Source organism: Microtus oregoni, unplaced genomic scaffold, assembly GCF_018167655.1.
Source record: "Microtus oregoni isolate MIOR12 unplaced genomic scaffold, Mior012 000013F_ref0000133, whole genome shotgun sequence".
NCBI lineage: Eukaryota > Metazoa > Chordata > Mammalia > Rodentia > Cricetidae > Microtus > Microtus oregoni.
This window is the reverse complement of record NW_024543072.1, coordinates 9,991,473-10,013,941: the sequence shown is the minus strand read 5'-3', so window position 1 is coordinate 10,013,941 and position 22,469 is coordinate 9,991,473. Positions and strand designations below refer to the sequence as shown.

The window sequence follows — 22,469 nt, the reverse complement described above, 5'->3', positions numbered from 1 at the left end:
TCGTGGGTGAGGGGAGGGAGGTTCAGTTTCTCTAATGCATTCAGGCTGTGACTGGTTTGAAAGTTTAAGTAAAAAGGTAGAATTGTAAATTAAGCCAATTTTTTGGAGTATGGTAGATTCAACTAAACAAGTTATACTAACAATAGGAGGTCCAGGTAGCTGGGAGTCTATTTTACTTGTGCAGTGCATCCCCAAGCTAGACTGCCCACGCTTGTGCCCAGTAGCTGCATGTGTCTAGTGGTTAGTGGATGCTGTATTGCATAGCACGAGACAAGGGGAAGAGCGGGGATTTAAAGATGAGTCTTCAGATGGCCTCAAACCCACAGAGATATGCCTACCTCTCTGCTGCTCACAATCATTTTCAATTTTCATTACATTTTAAAATATTTTGAGGGTCAGGTAGTGGTGGAGCAATTCTTTAATCCTAACGTTTGGGAGGCAGAGGCAGGCAGATCTCTGTGAGTTCAAGGCTAGCCTGGTCTACAAGAGTTAGCTCCAGGACAGCTAGGGCTGTTACACAGAGAAATCCTGTCTTGAAAAAACAAAATAAACAAACAAACAAACAGGTAAAAATGAAACAAAATGAGCCTGCAAACGAAACAAAATACCTGATCTTCATTTTACTTGTTTTTCTTTTAAACATGAGTCTAGAGAATTTAGGCCTTGCCTTGTCTATCTGTTGTAGGAGCTGTGGGCTGCATTCCTGCCACCCTGCTCCTGGCTGCCTGGCTAGCTTATACCCTGAAATAACAACACACAAACTGTATTCTTTTAAACACTGCTTGGCCCATTAGCTCTAGCCCTTACTGGCTAATTCTCATATCTTGATTTCCCATTTCTATTTATGTGTGTAGCACCCCAAGGTGCGCTTACCAGGAAGATTCTAGCCTATGTCCATCCTGGGTCGGAGCTTCATTGCGTCTGCCCAGAGAGGAGAGCTATCGAGTCTGAGCTCACTTCCTCTTCCTCCCAGCATTCTGTTCTGTTTACTCCGCCTATCTAATTTTCTGTCCTATCAGGGAAAAGGCAGTTTCTTTATTTAGCCAATGACCTTCCTCCATCAGTCTATCTATGGGACAGAGCAGCCTAGACCACCCAACCTGACAGTTGAAGAAATGTGAGTGGTTGGACCATCCATTTGGAAGAATAAGAAAGTGCTTGGGCCGGGCGGTGGTGGCGCACGCCTTTAATCCCAGCACTTGGGAGGCAGAGGCAGGCGGATCTCTGTGAGTTCAAGACCAGCCTGGTCTACAAGAGCTAGTTCCAGGACAGGCTCCAAAACCACAGAGAAACCCTGTCTCAAAAAAAAACAAAAAACAAAAACAAAAACAAAAAAAAAAGTGCTTGGACTGGAGAGAAACTCAGCAGTTAAGAGCTCTTGTTGTTTCTGCTGCTCTCGCAGAGGACTCAGATTTGGTTTCCAGACTAAATGGTTGTTCTATCCATCTGCAACTCCAGTTCCAAAAGATCTGATGCCCTCTTGTGATCTCCATGGGTACTAGGCAAACATGTGGTATGTGGGGAACAAACATATATGTAGGCAAAACCTTCATACACATAAATAAATATAAAAAAGTGGAGCTGAGAGTTGACTTGGAACTTAAAGAGCACTAGTTGTTTTCCCAGAATACACAGGTTCAATTCCAAGCACCCACAGGGCTCCAGTTCCAGGTGATTGGGCACCCTCTTCTAGCCTCCAGAGGCACCAGGCACAAACGAGTGCAGAGACACACATTCAGGCAAAATATCCATACACATAAGATTGAAAAACAAAGAAAGAAACTGCTGAGAAGTGACAAATAGGACAAACTGACAAAATCTGAAAGTCTAGGCCAGAGAGAGAGCAGGACAGAGTGGACTTAGGAACACACTCAGGTGTTCCACCACGGGGCAGAGTGAGGACCATCGTTGCAAGGCTTGGCATGCATTTCACGGCATGTAAGCATGTGTCTGCTGGGGAAAGGCACAATACCCAATGCATTGAACTGCTAAGGCTTATTTTGAAAGCACTCACAGAAACAGCTCTGTCTGGATAAACAGCAAGAAGAACTTGTCTACTTGGCCCTAGGAAAGTTACATGTCAAGTCAGCAAAACTACGTAAGGGTGTAAGTGTATTAGCAGCTTTAATCTATTATAAACCTACCGTATACACTCACTGAACGAATGCACACTTGTATTGAATGTTGACAATGCCCCTACAGAAATGTGTGCAAATGTCCTCTTCAGTATCTCCCATACCTCAGTGGCCCAGATTTCCCCTATACTCCGCGTGGGAGTCCTAGTCCTGCAGGGTCCATTCCCAGCCATCTTCTCCCACTGGCCCACAGTGGAGAGGAGCAGCATGCTCTCTGGTGAATGAGCTCTCTCTCCTGGAAGGACTAGGATTTAGTTAAATTCTCACAAGATGTCTTCACAAGGACACAGAAAACACCCGACCCAGTGGCAGCATGTTCCAGCTAAATAAAATTCAGACGCCCGCTTCCAGCACTCATGACTCAACTGGTCCATGACACTCCTGCCACTGAGCAATCCCAGCATCACATTCTCACCAAGATGACAAGGTATTCTACAAAGCCAAACTCCACATCTGTGTGATTTATCTAATGGGATTTTCTGAGTAGCTTCCAAATTCTGGACAATATTAGGGAATGTTTTCATAATGCTAAGAGCAAAACGAACCAATTCCTCTCATACACTGGGGGCAGTAAGAGTCAGAACCTGAGAAAGCTGGTCTGGAATTTCATCTGCTTTCTGAGATGGCAGTGCTCTGCAGGTTTATTGGGCACAAGACTCACTGAGAAGCTGATACAATTTACAAATCTTCCTAACTATGCCCTGGTAGTATAATTTGGTCATAATTTCTGAGAAAACCCAGCATGGTGCTGGACATCACTCCATACTGGGTTAAAAGCCTTAGCTGACAGAACTCATGGTCACACCCCCACCTTGGATCCAGATTCCTAGCTCAGGGCTCCACCCTCGTACCTCACTCCTCCACCACACCTGTCTCCAGCTGTGGCTGACTTCACAGCCCCCCCCCCCCAACACACACACAGACAGCAGGCAAGAGAACAAAAGTACACGAAGCCCGGCACATCTTAAACAGCAGCCAACTCTCCTGCCCCACCCTCCCTGGTAACAACTTATTTCTCCAGGGTCTGCTCTGGCTGACCTGATTCTCTCCATTGAGAATCCCGTAAACTTCTTTGGAATCAATGAAATTCTGGTAGATTGTATGCTGCTCATCGGTTAGACGGCAAAATAAGACCTGCAAGAGAGGAAAGAGAACAATAGCTTTAAAAACACATTAAATTATCACTAAGAGCCGGGCGATGGTGGCGCACGCCTTTAATCCCAGCACTTGGGAGGCAGAGGCAGGCGGATCTCAGTGAGTTCGAGACCAGCCTGGTCTACAGAGCTAGTTCCAGGACAGGCTCCAAAGCCACAGAGAAACCCTGTCTCGAAAACAAAAAAAAAAAAAAATTATCACTAAGATTCCCTAAAACATAGTAGAATGTACACAATTTTAATTACAATGATACATCTCTCAGCTACAGACTTCTCCCTCCTCCATATCCATCCATCTCCTAGTTCCAGTCCATCACCCAGCAGTCCCTCCAGCCTGGCTTCCTCCTCACAGGCAGCCCCAGGACCCAGGTGCACAGCCATGCTTCCTTTCAGCTCACTGTGAGGAGACACTCTCCCCGAGGCCTCTCACCTACACTCTGCTTGGCAGACTTTGTGGGAATCTTTACCTCACCTGGAACCAAGTTTACCAGGCCCTGCCTCAGCCCACTGGGCTTAATTATTCCATGCCATCACATTGCCTATTTCCTGCCTTCTAGTCCCTTCTCTCCAAGTCTATCCCCTCCACTTCAAGGCCTGACTGTCTTCACAGCCCATCATGTTCCTGGGGGATATTTTTAACTACCCTTGTGCTACCCACATGCACCATCATCCCCACCTGCCCTGCAAGATTCCAGAGCCAATCAAGTCATCCACCCACCTGACTGCTTTATCGTCAGTGCTAGCAGCAGCCCCCAATCCCACGGCAGCTGCCAGTGTCTGCCCCAAGAGGTACCTCCCCTGTCCAGCACCATCTAAAAGCCCAAATGGCTGTGCTAATGCCCTGGGGCTTCCTAAACCAGCAATCTTTGTCTCAATATCCGCACACAAACAATCAGACAAGTAAAAAACAACAAAACCAAGAAGTGATCCATACCCATAGGTGTTTGGATCGCATCCCTAAAATGGCTCCACTTTTGCATCTACCTCAACTTATCTAAGTGAACAAGACAGTTCAGTGCAGGACTGATGGAGGAAGGTCATTGGCTAATAAAGGAACTGCCCTGGCCCATTTTATTGGTTAGGACATAGGTAGGTGGAGTAAACAGATCAGAACGCTGGGAGGAAGAGGAAGTGAGGTCAGAGACTACACAGCTCTCTCGGGAGCAGAGGCCTCAGAGAGAGACGCCATGCCCCGCTCCCGGGATGAAGCTCCGACCCAGGATGGACTAGGCTAGAATCTCCCCGGTAAGCGCACCTTGGGGTGCTACACACAGATGATTATAAATGGGCTAAATTAATATGTGAGAATTAGCCTAGAAGAGAATGGGCCAAGCAGTGATTAAATGAATATAGTTTGTGTGTTGTTATTTCGGGGCATAAGCTAGCCGGGCAGGAGGCTGGGGTGTTGGGGATGCAGCCCCACCGCCGCCCTTATTACTTCACAGGACCAATCCTTCAACCTCAGCACTGGATCTCAACACCTACCTGTCTTCCTCAGGACAGTCCCCTACCCACTAGGATCTCTACAGGAAAGGGGAGGACATCCTGAGAAAACATGAGACAGCCTCACCTGCCAGGTGCCACCCACACCTGCACCTGGTGTAAGTCACCGATGCCACTGAAAATGTCCCCCAAAGCATCAGAATTGACTTCAGAGCTGCCCAGTGCAGCAGGCTCTTGCCAGGTCAGCTTCTTGTCCTCCACTCTGCCAGCTCCAGCCCTGCCTCCTCCTAGCTCGTCCAGCCTGTCTGTCTGAGCATCTCCAGTCTTCCCAGCTAGTTCCTCTTCTTCTGCCCTCTCCTCTGATGCTGCTAAGGAGAACAGCTGCTTCTCCTCTTGTTCTCCATGTGTTCTTTCGGTAAACCAACTTCTCAGAACTGCAACACTCTATCAGTTTGCTGTTAGCTATGTGCAGCCTAGAACCTCTCCCATCTCTCAACTGCTTATGTAAGTGGATGCTGTCTAAGTACTTCAGCATGTCCTAAGTCCTAAGTTTAACTGGTCATCAACTGCTTGTCCTCTGGAAGCCTCTTCCACAAGGTACCCATCCAACTGTATAAGGGCTTTGGGAGAACATGAAGAAAAATAAGATATGGGGGAAGGAAAGAAAAAGGGATGAAGGTGGCTTTGGTGACAGATGTCTGAGATTCTTTAATATAAAAATCTACAGTGTGTTTAACTTGAAGGCCCTGGGCAGAAGGTGCAATCATCTATTAAGATTCCTATCGGAGGCCTTGAGTACCAGCCTCAGTACCCCCTTCAGGACTCAACTGGATGTCTATGGCAGGTGAGGATCTGAGGGTAAAAAATTAACTCAAGTACATTACCTCTGCATCTTCTTTATTTTTCATTCAAAGGGAAAAAAATGAAATGAAGGGGGCATGGAGAAGAAGAGGAATAAGAGGATGGGGAAGAATTAGGAAAAGAAAGAAAGAGTAAGGGAAAGAAGTAGAAGTAGCAAGGAGAAGAAGAAGAGTAAGAGCAATGGCTAGTCTCTATGAGTTTTCTAATTTTTACAGACATAGTTGGAAAATTCCATAGGCAAGAACAATAATAATGTGCATATCAGAATCACACACACACACCAAAAAAAAAAAAAAAAAAAGGCAGGTTAAACCTGACAAAGCAGTACTCCGGAACAGGTAACCCAACTCAGGAAAGAGCTAGCATTCAAGGGGAAGTATCTGACATTCCAAACCATTAGAGCTTTTTTTCTTTTTTTTGGTTTTTCGAGACAGGGTTTCTCTGTGGTTTTGGAGCCTGTCCTGGAACTAGCTCTGTAGACCAGGCTTGTCTCGAACACACAGAGATCCGCCTGCCTCTGCCTCCCAAATGCTGAGATTAAAGGCGTGCGCCACCACCACCCGCAAACCATTAGATAAAGTTACTAAACATCCCCGAATCCTGAATTCACCCATTCTCCTCACCCAATCTCTTTGGGGATGCCCAGATTTGTTCGTTAGCAAAGGTGGGGCATGCTGCCTTCCTGCTCAGTGCCTGTCTTCTATAGAAATTTCTATGTGGTCTGTTAGCGGGTAATTTTGTGGGATTGACTCTATGTAAATTTGACTGTTAGAACAAAGAATGAATGTTATCGTTCTAGGGCTTTCTGGTGTGGGGGAATGAAGCAAGGTCACTCCACTGCCCCTGCAGAGGTTACACTGCTGAGGTGTTCTGGGAATGAATCCCATTTCAAAGGAAAGAATCATGGCTTCACAAGGTTTCCACAGACATGACAGTGACTTTCCCAAAAGGCAAGTGTTCCCACAGCTCTGCAAAACGGGTTGTTCCACGTGGACGTAGACACTTCTCGTGGATCTGCCAATTGGTTGTCAGCTGTGCATTCACCGTGTAGTCTTGTGGGTTCCAACAGATTACAGAACACCATGATGTCATCCTCATAACACCAACTCAGATGCCATCAACCCTTTCCATAGTATGTTCTCAGGAATATATTCACAAAGAGTAAAACCGGTCCTTCTTATGACCAGCAGAACCCCAAATCTGACCTCTAAGTGGCCATGTGATTACCTCCTTAACTATGCTCTTTCTTGATCCCAGTTACAGCCACCCTATCACCCCGGCTGGCCACAAGCACCAACATACAGCCCACCCATCATCTACAATGCTCCTCCTCTCATTCTTTGACCAGCCTTAGGTCCCAGAGTGATTAGTGGATCAAAGGTCTCCTCTGACCATTATAGAAAAGGCCCGCTTCTTCAAAATGTCTTATTCCCAACTTGGTGAAAACACTGCATAACCCCCCCCCCACCTTACTTATTTGTGACCCGACCAGGTTTGCGCTAACAAGACTGCTCTGCTCACTGCTGTGCCCCAGAGCTTATAGTACAATGTGTGGCGGAAATGCATCAGGGGCTTAGAAGACATGGAAATGTTTCAATAGTTGAGGGTAGGCCCGTGTGTTAACAGAGGAAAGCAAAGCCTACGGACTAGAGGAAAATATAGCAGGACACCACAGACGGATATAGTCACTGGCAGAGCAGGCTGTCACAGTCCAGGACAAGAGCCGTAGACCCGGTCAGTTACACAGACACACTCATGCTTGAGGAATGCTTGGTCACCTCCCAGACTCCCGGACCTGTTCGTTTTTATCCGGCAAAGAAAGGCTCATCTTGACATCTGACTTCATTCTCCGCAGTAGGTATGGGTTAATGGTGTCTCTTAAGACACATGCACACTTATAAGCAGTTTTAACCTTTAACAAAAGAAAGAATAAGATATTAGCTTAAGGAATACATTTTCCTCTCCACAGACTCCATGTCTTAAAGTTAAAGAATGATCAACAGGTATATAAGTTCATCTTAGGAAAGCCAAGTGAGTGCTACACGCTCTAGGAATAACAGCTTTCAAAATAATTCCAGGAAAAAAATTACCTCATTAACCAAAATGACACATGAAAAAACTTACTCAGTTTGCTCTATCTCCTCCGCTATACTTGTTTTAATTATTACCATACTATTTAGTTAGGCCTGAATAGAGATTTATTTGGTTACTGACGATCGTCTAGGGGAAAAACTAGTTTCAAACAAATCCCTATTTATAATCTTGTATTCTCCAAAAGCTACAAAGGAACTGGCTTCGCAAGGGCAGAGATCAAAAGCCAAGTGTGGGGGGAGCCGGAGCAGTGGGAGCCACCAGTAATAAGGGGAGATTAGGCTTCAGGGAATAAGTCAAGAGAAGCCTTAGGATCCCAGAAATGGAAGGTCACTCTGGCCTAGAATGGAGCATATGGCTCCATAATGGACATGGCCACATGAGAGGGTATTAACTGTACACAGAAAAACAAAGACCCGCAGCCCAGGAAGCCACACCCTCTGCAATTTACTTATAGGCAAGCAAAGGCTTCAATTAATTATTGATACTTTAAAAAGTTCTAAATAGGTTTAACTATTTAGCAAATTATTTCATAGACCAAGAAAAATCTCAAATTTAAAGGTAAGGAATTTAGTTTTAAGAGACGTTTGAGCACAATAAACACAGACAAGTTCAAGTCAAACACACTAACATGTTAAAAATAGTGTTTGGAAAGACCTAAGCACTCCTCACTCATGTCTGCATCGTGTGTGCATACCTGTCTTCATGCAGGTGCTGTGTGAATGGGATGAGTAATTATAAAACAGGCAGTACCTAGAATACCAACAGGCCAAACTAAAGAATTCCGGTCTCAAGGCTGGATGTGACATCTCTGTGGTTACAGTCCTCACTGGCTTCTTCTAGATGTCCCTTACCATAGTCCCCTTGCTGTATGACACTGGATTCCTAGGGAGGCTTCTAGTCCCCAGCCACTGCCCATCATATTAGCCCCAGCCTGCCACATGGGCAGACTATGTTCACAGGATGCAACAGCATATGGGAAACATGGCCTTCAGCAGAAAGAACAAATAAAAGCAAAGCTCCTTTCACAAGAGCTTGCCACCTGGAACTAAGAACGATGTGCTCAGCAATTTCCTCTTACCCAGTTTTGCTTTCTGTGAAGTCAACTGCTACCCAAAAATATTACATGGAAAATTACAGAAGGAAACAGTTCACTACTTTAAATTGTGTGTTGTTGATGCAGTTTAATAACATCTTGTACAGTTCTGGTCTGTTCAAGACACAAATCACTCCTCTGCCCAGCATCCCCACTGTGTATGAATGCACCCCTCAGCTATCAGCAGTGAGTTCAGTTATCAGACTGCCTGTCCTGTACCATGGAGCTCACAGAGAGGACTGGTAGTCTCCTCAATTCCCAGCATCCATCTGATGTCATAGACATATCTCCAGTACACAAGGAGGTAGTAGTGCACACAAGCTCCTGAGACAGGATTTCAAGAAACGCCATATGCCCTTGTTCTCGGGCTATCTTTCCACAAATTACTTGTTAATTCTCAAGCAGAAATCTGAACCAAACAACTTCACTAATCAGTCCTCAGTAACAGGACAAAGCAATGGCCTCTACATACTGAGAAAATGATGCTCCTGCCTACCACAAATGTGTAGCTTGAACACAATGTGGAAGCCACGGGAGACAAACCCAAGAGAAGGATATCATTTACAAGTAACAGGCCTAGCGCCTTCAAAACTATCAAGGTCACAACAGGCAAAGATGCTTAGAACTGTTCCTCATTAAGAGTGAACGAAGAGGCAGAGATACTGGACACCACTGGCAGAATATGAAGAAAACAGGCTAGAAACAGAACACTGACCTGCCTCCTGATGGATGCTGTCACTGTGGGCATGTAAGGGGCTGCCGTTGCCTTTAAAGGCTTCCTGAAGGGCTAGAGAGATGGCTCAGCACTAACAGAGCGCTGGCTGCCCTTCCATCAGACCCTGGTTTTTATGAGACACCAAGTTATAAGACTGGCCATTTCCCTAACATCAATGACTTCGCTACAAAGCCTAAAGTTTGGGGACATGCCAAAGGTTACCTGTACTGGGGAAGCATTGGAATATCCTCCCATAGTAATGGGGACAGAGAACTGCTCCATAAACACAGGCAATGTGCCTAGCTTTCCTGGGAAGATGAAGTCGAAGAGTGACCACAGCTCTCGGAGATTATTCTGCATGGGTGAGCCAGACAAGATGATCCGATGAGGCGTGCGGAACTGGTTGGGGAAATGAGACATCCTTTTATGAAACTGACTTGGTAACAGATAAGCGACATCCAAGCCCAGAGCACTCCCAGGTAACAGTTACTCCGTGCATTTGGTCACTGCTTGTTTGTCCACTGTTCTGGTCTTTTCAAATTGTGGCATTTTGACCAATTTTCTAACTGCATATGGATGAAAATACTACAAGAATTCTGTTTTATTGCTCAAGATAAACACCACTGACTAGAGTTGGGTGTGGCTACATTCTAACAGTTGGGCCCTGAACAATGAAAATCACAAAGGACAGACATCGGGAACGTTCTACATTAAGACAGAATTCAATAACTGTGTTCATAAAGCAAATACTCTATTCTAAAATTAAATACCACTGCCCATGCAAAATCTCCCCCGCTGTAAGCAGCCATACCTGTTTGCACGCAAGGGTGACTGCAGCATTTGGATTTCGAATTTTGTGTCCTTCATCTAGGATCACATAGTGCCAGTCGTGTCTGCTAATGTCATCTTGCATCAGTCGGATGTAGGAATAAGAGGTTATCAAAACTCCATGACAACGCACAATATCTCGGATCAACCTCTCCTATAATAACAACATCAGAAGGGCAGATTTAAGTAAGAAGCCAAAAAAAAAAAAATCTAAAAAAAAAAAAACTAAGCATGACCTACAATGACAATCTAAAGGTTAGATCTGGATTATCGTGAAACCACCTAAAGCATACTTACAAAGACACATACAATCTAATAATACACATCAGTGCTTTGCATTGGGTTAACTGCAAAACAGTAAACATGTTGAAGTACAGCCTTCAAAGAAAGTAGTTTATAATAATGCAATCATTTACAAAATTGCTACTTTTCTAAATCATCCCTTGTGTCTGTCCCTGTTACATTTCAAAAACAAAGCTCTTGAAAAAATGATGACTTTACAAGAAAAGCAAGAAAATGTCAAAGATATAAGACACATTGAATGGTATAAGGTGAGGAAGAAAAATGTAAAGGCAATGATTTAAAGAATAATAGAAAAAATCCAGGATGGGCTCTAAAAGCTATAGAGAAACCCTGTCTCAAGCCCCTATCCCAGAAAGAATAATAGAAAAAAAAATTACACACAAGTACGAGACCTGTATCTGTGGGGAAAAACATCTCCAACCATCAAGCAAAAACACGAAAAGGCCTTATTCCAGACATATCTGCCAAGATGACTGAATCCTAGAACTACAGAACAAGAGAGAGAAATGTCTAGGCATGAGAACACAAAGGAAGGCTTCCTTCTGAAGAAATAGTCCACATCAAGCCTCTTTTCTGAGACTACAAATGTCAGAAAGTGAAGAGAAATACAGATTTCTAGCAGAGAAAGGTCAAAACCTGGAGACCTGCCTGATGCAGGTTTCAGTCAGGCAAGGGTTGGGTAGTCTCACAGAAAACTACTGGGCCAGAGGGGCCAGAGTGCTGCTCCCCACAAGGTGCATGGCCACACCAACTCCTGGAGCAACACGGAGTGACTGCCATGAACTCCCCTTCTACTAATGGACATTGGCTCAGATCCGGCCTGCAGCTGGTGAGGGGAAGGACGGCCCACTGCACAGCCAGTCACCTAGTATCAGGCTGCACTGCAGAAAAGAACCAGGGAAGGAGCAGATGCCACACTTCCCAGCCTAACCTTAAACCCCCTAACTCTGAGATCTTAGAGCTAATTCCTTCAGTCCCTCCACATCCATATTTCCGACCAAGACTCTAGGCAGGCAGTACCCCAGATCTGTCCCTGCTTCCCTTTAAGAGAGCAGGAACACCCCAAAGCCATGAGAGTAGGAAGAGCATGGAGTAACAGCAATGGAATACCCCATGACTGACTACTGTCCAGGGGGAAAGAAAACAATTACAGTTGCCTGGGGCTTGAAGTAAGAGCAGACGTTAAACCACCACTCACATTTATGCCACATTCATTGACTGTGCTTGACTAAACCCTGCAATTGCGGGTTCACTTGCTCATGGACCCTGGGACTTCCAACTGTTGCACAAGCTCACTATAGTCACCCCAGTCACCCCTAAAGTACCCAATCACAAAATGAGTTCTTGGAATCACTTGATATAGCTAGAAGCTTTATCACTGTTAAACTAACGAGACATTGAGCCTGCTAAATGTATGCCACCAGAGCAATGTGCAGCTTCTTGTGACTGCTTAAGAACTTCCGTGGGGCGCTCTCCATGTTAGCTAGAGAACCGCAGAATCCCTATTTCTACTGTGTTGACAAAGATGGGTAATGATTATAAAGAATTAAGAAGATGCTTCACAGAACAAGAAGTTGTACAAAATGTTCACAATGAAAACATGATCTCAACTGGGTAACAATCCATTTATGACTATTGATGTTCACCTGATTCAATCTCAGAATTCTATAACTGCCTGGACTGGAGTTTCAATAATGGTGAATTGTTGAATATTATGGACGTCTCAATCCAAACACTTAAGACAAATCATCTCGGGCGGTTTCAAATTAAAAGCTTGTAAAATATGTAACCTCTCCTAGTTTTTGCAATTAATAGGGTACATCTGCAATTAGCCTGACTTACTCAATGTAGTGCTGTTGTCATTAAGAGATGTCTGAGGAAGTGCTGCCGTTATTATGGAGGCTCAGGAGACCAATCCCTCCTAGAGGGCAAACAGTGGACTGGTAGAAAACAACAGCCATAAATCACACTGTCAGGCAGCGGGGAGAACAGAGAAGCACAGGCACATGAAGGCCATTCACAGTAAACACGGCGGGCAGCTTCCCAGGCAGGATTTACTGCACCTGTAATTAATTAAAATTTCCTTCAAGCTAAATCTTTAATAAACAAGGATTTGTGCTGACAATGAAGAAAAAAGGGCTCCAGCAACATAATTTTACAGTATACCTCACAGAACAAACCGAGCATCTATGGCTTCTTGTATCTGTGCATACATCAACTCCAAAGTCAACAGGAAACGGCAACACTTTGCTTTATGATCGTGTGCTTGGAACGGATGTGCAATGTTCAGGATGCTTGACGGGGCACATGGCCACCCCCTTCTCATTCTGACTCTTTCTTCTCACTTTTACCTCTCCCTTTACACGGTTAATACTCTCACTGTGCGTGTGTGTCTTTCTCACGGCCACAGTATGCACGTGGCAGTAAGGGACAACTCTCTGGAGCAGGTTTACTAAGGGACAACTCTCTGGAGCAGGTTTACTCCGTCCACCTTGTGAAGCCCAGGGACCCAGCTCTGATTGTCAAGCCTGTGTGGAACATCTACCTAGTGAACTATCACAGTCTTCCCTCTCTGCTTTCTCTGTTCCAGAACACCAGTCTTTTTAAAGAATATGAGTTGGCAGTTTCATCTGATGGCCAAGTACAGTTGAAATTTGCTTTTGAACCATCGCTAACCTTGAACTCTCCAAAAAGAAGTGTAACGTTCTAATTCACTCTTTCCATTGAGGACACGAGACAGTGGCCAAACATTTTTGATAAGAAAGGTATGAACTTTTTGTCTAGAATGTATACTGAACAGTCTGCCGGGCCATCTTTTCTCAACTACCAAGATCAAAGCCTGTGATACGCTTTGCTACTGTCAAGAAAATAACTGAATAACTGTTACCAGGGAACACACAGTGTTCTTCATGCATGTACATCAACCCAATAAACCTTCATAAAGTTATCAAAACTCCCACTCTACAAATCATCACCAGGCTCAGAGAAGTCAAGCACACCACCAGTTGCAAATTTCCACGATGCTGGGCATGCAGCTCAAGCCCTGCCGAGGTCCTCCCGGAACTTTAGGAGATGGGTGTTTGCTTTTGCTTTTGTTTTTTTCATTTCTAGGACTCCAGTGGTATGGGTTGATCAAAAGGAGACAAAACTCTGGCTTATCAAAAATGTCCACAAAATTACTAGACCCTACTGTCAGGAAAAGGTGGGAGACAGAGACAGAGACAGTTATTTCGGAATAAAAGCAATCTCTCATTACAGTCTTCCAGCAAACTGCAAAGAAGCTCCTTAATCGTTAACTAAGCTTTTCAGCACAATGCTAATGACACCACCACCCACTGTGCATTGTGGGGATAAGTACCACAAACTGCCTCCTTTCATTAGCTTTCACGGATCTTCTTTCCCCAAGAAAAGAGTTGGTTAAGGTTAATTAAAAACATCACAGCCTCTTTTTTCCTGAGACCTAACAATACGAAACACCTGGAATGCAGCATTTATAGTTGTTCTATAAATATTTACCAACTCATATAAAATTTTTTTTCTCCTAGAAGACAAGAGAACCATAAACTGTAATAAAAAGCAATGAAAAAAAAAAAAAAGTAACAGCCACGTGCATGCCCGTGAGTGTGGATAAAACTCCCTTTGCAGGAAAACCTCAGCTTGAGGGGGGAAGGCAAGAATGTCCCAAGTTCAAAGCCAGCCAAGGCTACAAAACAAGACATTATCTCAAAAAACACACCCCACCATAAATGAAAACAGTGACAAAGTCACAACTACTGCAAGCCAGGGCCAACATTATCCGTTCTCAGGCTCTGCCCGCCAGCTAAGGGGCCCAAGTTTTTCCAGCAGGCTCACTATCAATTATGTTTCCAATACATGTGGTACACAAGAAGACTACTCTATATACAAGTTTGCAACAACATTGAGAGATGTCAAGAAAGAGTAAAATGAAAACAGAATGAGAAATCTTTCACATGAAGGCCAGGCAGTTAGCAGCTGAGAGTCTGAGGAGAAGAACAGCTTCAACATTCCTGTTTCATCCTGTTAGGCCATTTCCTTCTCACCACAACACTTGCTCTGTTCTCCTGATTCTCTCAACTCAATCTGTTTTCTGCTTAGCTTTAGGAAACCCGGGCAAAGATAAGTGGCTGTAGTAAGTGCCACTCTAACTCACATCTTACCTGAGAGACTACATCACAGGTATTTCTGAGCTACTTCTATCAGAAATTCTGCTTTACCACAATCATGAGTGCATAGGAATTTGCAGGAAAAAGAACACAGAGTAAAATTACAGAGGCCCAGCAGTTCTGTGGTTGCAGAGTGCCACTCGGTGAAGAGAAACTTCCGGGGCCCTCGTGGCAGACACTGCAAGGCTGTGGGGCAGAGGAGCTCGCTCAGGAGCTGAGCCCAGAGAACAGTGGGGCAAGAAGGTGGCTGTTTTTGGAGCCGGGAAGCAGGAAGTGAGTGGTGGCGGGTATTTTCCCAATTGCATGTGATTTGCCTCAGGTTTTTATCTTTGATATTTGTGCACGAGTTTTGTTTCTTAATAAACGGTAAAAGAAATCCCTTCAATGTCCAGTACGTTGTGATGCAGGAGGACAAAGCAAGAAAAGTAAACTACCTATATCTAAGAAAGTCTCAAAACAGCAAGCTGTCTCTCCTGCATCAGGAACACTTGAAAGGCATAATTATAGATGCATTTATCAATCAAGGTTAAATGTTTATTACTCAGGATACATTGGGACCAGGGGGTATGTCAGATTTTGGGGTGTCTACATATGTGTTAAGGTACCTTGGAAACAGAACCCAGTCTAAACATAAAATTCATCACATCTCATACAGATCTTCTCCAGGTTGCCTGCTGGCAGTTTTAATGCAATAATTTTGGTGTACCTGTATTTTCAGGTGACCTGTCACATGCGTCAGGTATGGACTCTTCCAGCTGTAGCACCACGGCTCCAAGAGTCACAACCTGGAGCATTTCGGGTTTCCGACTGGGGATGCTCAATCTGTTTGTTACTTTTCAAACCCACCTTTCTCAAAGCTTAAAGAGGCTGTGACAAAAGTCCCTCCAGTCAGCTGCCATGCAGAGCACCTGATCTGTGATCGTACGCACACCATCAGCCTGTGGTCCCTGTCTGTGCCCAAGCATCACATCACTATTTAGACTATTAGGATAAGAAAGCTTTTGTTCAGATCTGTTTTATGACATGGGGCTTCAAGTTAATAATTAAATAAATTAAGATAAAAGAAGCATATGTAGACACATTTGGGAAATGTGTAGCTCAAACGTAAAAGAGAAAAATGAAAAAAAAAACCATCAAGCACTGTACTGTTACCTTTTTGTGAGCATAGGAGCCCGTTTCATGCAGAATTGCCACTCTGAATGGAGGCCACCACGTGTGGAATTCTTTCACCCACTGGTGCATCACTGTCGTTGGGCAGACAATCATAGTGGGGCCCAGTCCCTCGAACCTGCATCCAGAAGCCCAAGAAAACACAACCGTGAAAGACAGTGGAGAAATTGACCAATAAACAAAACCAAACACGGTGAGTGGTTCAAATAAGACAATAACCTGTAAAAATCTACTGATGTTTTCTTTAAGGAGAAAAGCTAACGAGGCTAGGATAATTCGAGTCTGCAGGAATCCGTTCTTCCCTTAGCGGATGCAGGAATTAACAGCAGCAAATGACACAGTGGAAGTCAATGTCTGTAGTAAAGGACACACAGAAAACATTTCCTCTCTCTTGCTAAGACAGCTAACGTCTGTGGAATGCTTACAACAGTGTTAATTAGTGCATACTTAAAGGGCTTACTGAATAAGACAGAATATCAGATAACCAATAAAATTAAAATCATTAAAATTTTCAGTGTTTGAAAATTATTTAATAGCCTGGGAAAATGCTTATAATAAACTAAAAAACTTACAGATCACTGCAATCTCCTAACACCTAGGCAGTGGGAGGCAGGAGGAGGCACTGGTCACCATGGTCTTCCTCTCTCCTGCCCTGCTTCCCTTAGCTTCACCTGGAGGAGTGTAACTCTGGTTCCCAGAGATTTATCTGATGGGGTCCTAAGCACCTACTGGGTATGCCAGGAAGTGGGAATCCCATTCATCCACAGCCCAACAACACAGCATGCCCTGAAACTCCCACAGGAGAGCTGCCTGTCTTAGGAAGGAAAAATGCACACTCCAGGTTAGGGAGCCATTTTTCTTGTTCCATCCTGTGTGTGTGTTTGGATGCTATTTGGTGCTTAAGACTAAGCACAAGTCAAAAATCAACAGTGACATCTGCACATGCTACACCTCCCTCATGGCTTTCCAATGCAAAGGACAGAACTGTCACCCATTCTTCAGGGCACCAAACCAGAAGTCTGTTTTGTTCCTTGATCAACCTTCTTGCTTCCCACCAGAGGAGACCTGTACAAATTCACATCCACTTTACCTCCTAAGTCTCTCCCGTTACCACCTCCTCCCCTGCAGAGTCACCATTCATTCCGGTTCAGTGACTATCATCTCATCTATGTTCTGAGAGTAAAATCTGGATGTCCAGGCCCTCCCTCAAGGCCTCCAATAGCTGCACACTGCTCTTGGAACAGCATCTACACCTTGGCCTGGCCATGAGTCCGTGCAGATCCGGCTTCTGCCTCACCTGTCTTTTCCCAACACTGTTAGCACCTGACCCTGAACTCTGCCACCTGCAGTCCTCAGGCCCTGTGTAGCACACACTCTTCTAGACCTTCCCTCACCACCTTATACTTGCAGGAGCTGCCCTTTCTCTCCAGACAGGTCAATGAGCCTCCCTTGAGGCCCTCACGCTAACCCCGCTGTGATACACAGGGCTCCTTCTCAGCTCTTCAGAAGTCTGGACAATCTCTTCATGGTATGAGCTCAGGGCCTCGCCCACAGCATGGAAAGGATGAATATGACAACACATGAATTTAAAGACTGGAAGGAAATGTAAAAGGCATTTAAGTTGGGAAGACACATAATTTTCATTCTCTTGTTACAGCTGAGGACATGATTCCTAAACTTAAAATGTTGAAAGTTTCAATGTGAGCCACACAGAACTTGAAATTTTAAAAATTATCTATGTAACTGAAAGAAAATGGGTCTAGTGGAAAAGTAAGATCCTGGCCAACTCTGACCACAAGCTCTACCCCGTACTCCAACATGACAGAAGGCTCTGTCCACTTACGAGTCCTTCACTGCCTGCTCTATGTGGTCACTGTCCCCTGACCCTCAGGGTGGAAATAGGGAATCCAGACGTCATAACAAACTCAACCCTTCCCACCAAGCCATGCTGTCACCAAAGGCAGGGCCCAGACAGCTGTCTCTTACTCTCCTTAGGGAGAGCAGGGCTTTGCCCTGGCCCCTGCCCCTGGCCCCTTCCATGACAGTATTCCTTCTTAAAAGGATTAAATGTACCGGCTTCTTCATATCCTCCAGTGAGAACAAAAAGGAGCTGCCATGGAGACATACCTGGCAGGGATTAGGAAACAGCCAATCAACAGCTATCTAAAGTAGTCTAAAAGAAACTCACCTTCAAGTAAGTGTGATTGTGTGTGTATGTGTGTGCGTGCGTGCGTGCACGCTTTTTCAGGCTGTACGCATTTTTCTCTCCTTTATAATATACCTTCTATGAACTGCTATGCCGATGAAATATACACTCACTAAGACTATTTAATCCCAGCTGATCTATTACCTGGCATTATAGTGTCCTTTAATTTCTATCATTCCCCCCCTGTTAGAATAACAGAAGGTTCTCATGCAGAGTTGAAATCCCACAGCTGAGGCAGGCTATTCCCGGACCACAAACCCATTCGGCAATCAAACCCATTAACAGGCGAGTGAACCACTTTCCCAGCCTCAATACCAGCAAGATGACGCGAATTGGCTAAATGTACTAGAGTGATTAGCATCAATTACCAAACATACTATAGCTCCTTTCATCTTTGATTACCATTGATTACTTACTGAATTTAGGACAAGTCAATAGCTCCATGGTCACTTCAACCTATGAGTGGGAAGCCTACTGGTTATGGCCTAGAACTTACTGGGAATTACAAATTGTAATGCTTGCCTTCCAAAGTTCATTAGCTGTTTTTGGACATTAACTCTTCATCAGAAATTAATTAAGTGACAACCAAGTCAAGTATTAACTGAAATGTGAGAGGCAAATCGTTTACATTTTTCCATTATAAAATTCAGGGGACCCATCCCTATGATAATGGTCAAGTAAAGTCAATGTATCCACTGGGATCTGGAAACACAGCTGCCAGCACTCACTTATTCATTCATGTAATATGCTTCTTCCTCCTCTAAAAGCAGCTGTTCAACCTCTATCAAAACATAAATTAACAGAACAAACTGCATTTACTACAAGATTCTTGATATCACAGAGATTTGCAGTTTCACAATGTTCACAGACCTTAAAATTAGGTCACTACTTCCAATGAGGACTCCAACATCATTTAAATTCTTGCAAGAATTTAAAAAAAAAAGGTACACAGTCAACAACAAGGCAATATCAGATTACAAAGACATCCCTGTCGCTTTAAGGGCTATTTTTCTTTAAGACTCAAGTTCTCCTAGTACAGTGACACTTTCCACCATGACTCCCCATGGAGCTCCTCAGTTGGTCCTGTGGTCTGGGTGATGTGCCACATTCTCAGAAGCCAGTTTCACCAATACTATTTTAATAAAGACAGCCCGGGCGCTGGTCCAATGTGCCACACTATTTCATTATGAAAAGAGAATGTGAGCATTGATAGTTAATTGATTGCAGCTGATGCTCATTACAAGCCCTAACTTCACTCCTCGTAGGACTGCCACCACTCAAGAGAACATGTTTTAATTTTTAGATCAAAACTACACTGCAGGGATGAGCTGAGGGTTCCCACGCCCGGGATGTTAAGACTCCACACAATAGGGCAGGAGGAAAAGAAAGAAATGGGGACAAGAGAAAACTGCAGAAGTCATATGAGGAGAGAGAGTCCTAGGAACATCAGGACATCCGAACTACCAGAACTCTCAAGGGTGGCAGAGAGCAAGCCTGACTGCACAGAGGAAGTAATCTTTAAATGAGAAATGACGGTCACAGAGGGAAAGCTTAGACACCCATTTCCAGCTGACTTTGGGGCTGGAATGTTTTCATATTTCCAGGCAAATCTATCCTACATCTAAAGAAGTGTTCTGATAGCTACAGAAATTTTTCTGCTTCAATACAACTTCCCTATAACAACAATATGGTGTTTGGTTTTTAAAATTCTTTTTAACACAAAGCCTCCTTCTACAGGGGGCTTTCAAAAGTATGTAGGGATTGAGATGGCTCAGTGGTTAAAGCACACACTGCTTTTACAGAGGACCTAAGTTCAGTTTCCAGCACCCACTGGCATGACTCACAATCTCCTATGGCTCCAGTTCCAGCAGACACAACACCCTCTTCTGGACTTCACAGGCACCTACAGTCATATGTACATACCCCCAACATAGACACACAGGCACCTACAGTCATATGCACACACCCCCAACACAGACATACAGGCACCTACAGTCATATGCACACACCCCCAACACAGACACACAGGCACCTGCAGTCATATGCACACAGACACACAGGCACCTGCAGTCATATGCACACACACCAACACAGACACACAGGCACCTACAATCATATGCACACACCCCCAACACAGACACACGGGCACCTACAGTCATATGCACACACCCCCAACACGGACACACAGGCACCTGCAGTCATATGCACACAGACACACAGGCACCTGCAGTCATATGCACACACACCAACACAGACACACAGGCACCTACAATCATATGCACACACCCCCAACACAGACACACGGGCACCTACAGTCATATGCACACACCCCCAACATGGACACACAGGCAACTGCAGTCATATGCACACACCCCAACACAGACACACAGGCACATGCACACACTAGCACACTAAAAATAAATATTTTTTTAAAAATCTGAAAACTTGAAACAACACCCCTCACAAGAAGTGTTGCCCTGCTAACTGAGCAAAAGAGTAAAACATTTGTAAAAAGAGTAACATAAAAGCAAACCAGGATGCTTGGGAGGCTCAATAAAAGCCTTTAGTCAGGAGCTTATGGTCCACATATACTCTCTACTGCACGTTTTTGTGACAGTGCCTTAGAATGTGGGCAAAGGTTCTGCAGTTGTGGACTTTGAACACATTAACACTGTTTCAAAGACAATTCCAGACTGTACATAATGACCACCTCAAATCATAGGACACACACCCATCATTGCTACTCATTAGATAAACCTACCGAAAGGAAGAAAGATAGGGCTCTTAGTTTATCTGTGTCCAAGATGAAACATCCTATGTAATTTATCTAGCAACATTTTAACAATATAGGTTTCCACGAAGCTAATTTACAACTTACACAAGGCTATCCTCATAGCTCTTTATTGCAAGTACAAACATTCAGCGCCACCTCCAGATTAAACACCAATTTCCTCACAATTCTAGTGCTTTAACAGTTTATTAGACAATAAGTAGACAAAGACTGAACTTACTCCCTACACTCCATGGAAGTCACGGAGGTGCTGACCTTAGGGGCGGAGTCTAAACCATATGGGGAGGATGAGAACCTTCACTCCAGAAGCGTGAGCTTGCTCTAAATGCTATCACACACAGGCTCTGAAGGAAACCACAGAGAACAGCTTCTTCTGAGCTCCAACTCTGCCCAGGAGCAGACTCGTACTTACTGTAATGCTCACCTGGTCTTCTGCCAGAACAAATATTTTAATGTAAAATTTAATAAATGGGACTAAAGGTATTATGTCTAATTTAAAATTCCATATTGTGTAAACTATTGATATTAACATAATTGAGTTTGTAAACAATCCATTTGCAAGAGCTAACCTTAGACATCGTATTGACCCAAAATATCTAGTGGGGCCCATCTGCAAAATGAATCATCAACGCCTGGAATTCATTACAAGTGTTACATGTTTAATTTCTCCTGCCCTACAGCTCCATTGTCTCGTAAAATTTTTCCTTTGATGTCCCCCACTAAAAGAATTAAAGGAATATTGTAATTGAAATGTCATCAATAATTCACAAGCCCCTCCTCCACAGCAATACATCTGATGAAATATTAATTGAGCTCCACAGACTGACAGTCTGCAGAGGAGCACTTGCCTGTAATTTGAACCGCGAGTCCTGATCTTGCTGTAGCTCAGACCTGCCAAGAAGGCAATTATCTGGATGGTCTTGCCCAATCCCATTTCATCTCCCAGAATTCCTCCTGCCTGCTGGCAGTGCAATTCCCACAGCCACCTAACACCTGTCTGCTGATACCTACAACAACAAACACCAACAAGAAAAGAGAAAATGGCAAATGGTGGGTGATACAGATTGTAACAGAAAGTGCTCATGAATTAATCATCTGGTTAGGTTCTAGTACCAGTCAGAGAAACATACCGGATGCGTGTTTTATATGATTATTATAAGGTCATACATTTTTGATCACTTAGGCATAAAAAAATCGTAATTTTTTGTTATAGAATGTTAACACATTTCTAATTAAACTGGTAGATGGGGTAATTAAGGACTATTTTATGTCTTTTACAACATTAAATATTGCTTGATAAACATGCATAAACTTACCAGCTTTAATTTACTTTCTGAAAAATAAGAATATCAAATATTCTAAGTACATAAAGTTCCGTAAGTTTTTTCTACAAAAAGAAGTGATACTTTAATTTAAACAGCATCAAAAAAGCAGGGCAGAGAACACCACAATTTACAGCTAACACAGTTGTAAAGTCACTTTGTAGACATAT

At 44.0% G+C, this 22,469-nt stretch overlaps 1 protein-coding gene across 2 annotated transcripts in view; it reads right to left on the bottom strand.

Annotated features, from left to right (window-relative positions):
* The window catches only part of Ercc6 (ERCC excision repair 6, chromatin remodeling factor), a 73,938-nt gene that overhangs the window by 15,939 nt on the left and 35,530 nt on the right, over positions 1-22,469 (bottom strand). For both annotated transcript variants that reach the window (XM_041662965.1, XM_041662966.1), the window contains exons 7-12: positions 21,826-21,984; positions 15,963-16,098; positions 10,307-10,477; positions 9,718-9,894; positions 7,389-7,505; positions 3,174-3,269 (exon numbers count right to left, since the gene is read on the bottom strand). In XM_041662965.1, the coding sequence (XP_041518899.1) occupies positions 3,174-3,269; positions 7,389-7,505; positions 9,718-9,894; positions 10,307-10,477; positions 15,963-16,098; positions 21,826-21,984 (856 nt within the window). The remainder of the gene's footprint in view (positions 1-3,173; positions 3,270-7,388; positions 7,506-9,717; positions 9,895-10,306; positions 10,478-15,962; positions 16,099-21,825; positions 21,985-22,469) is intronic.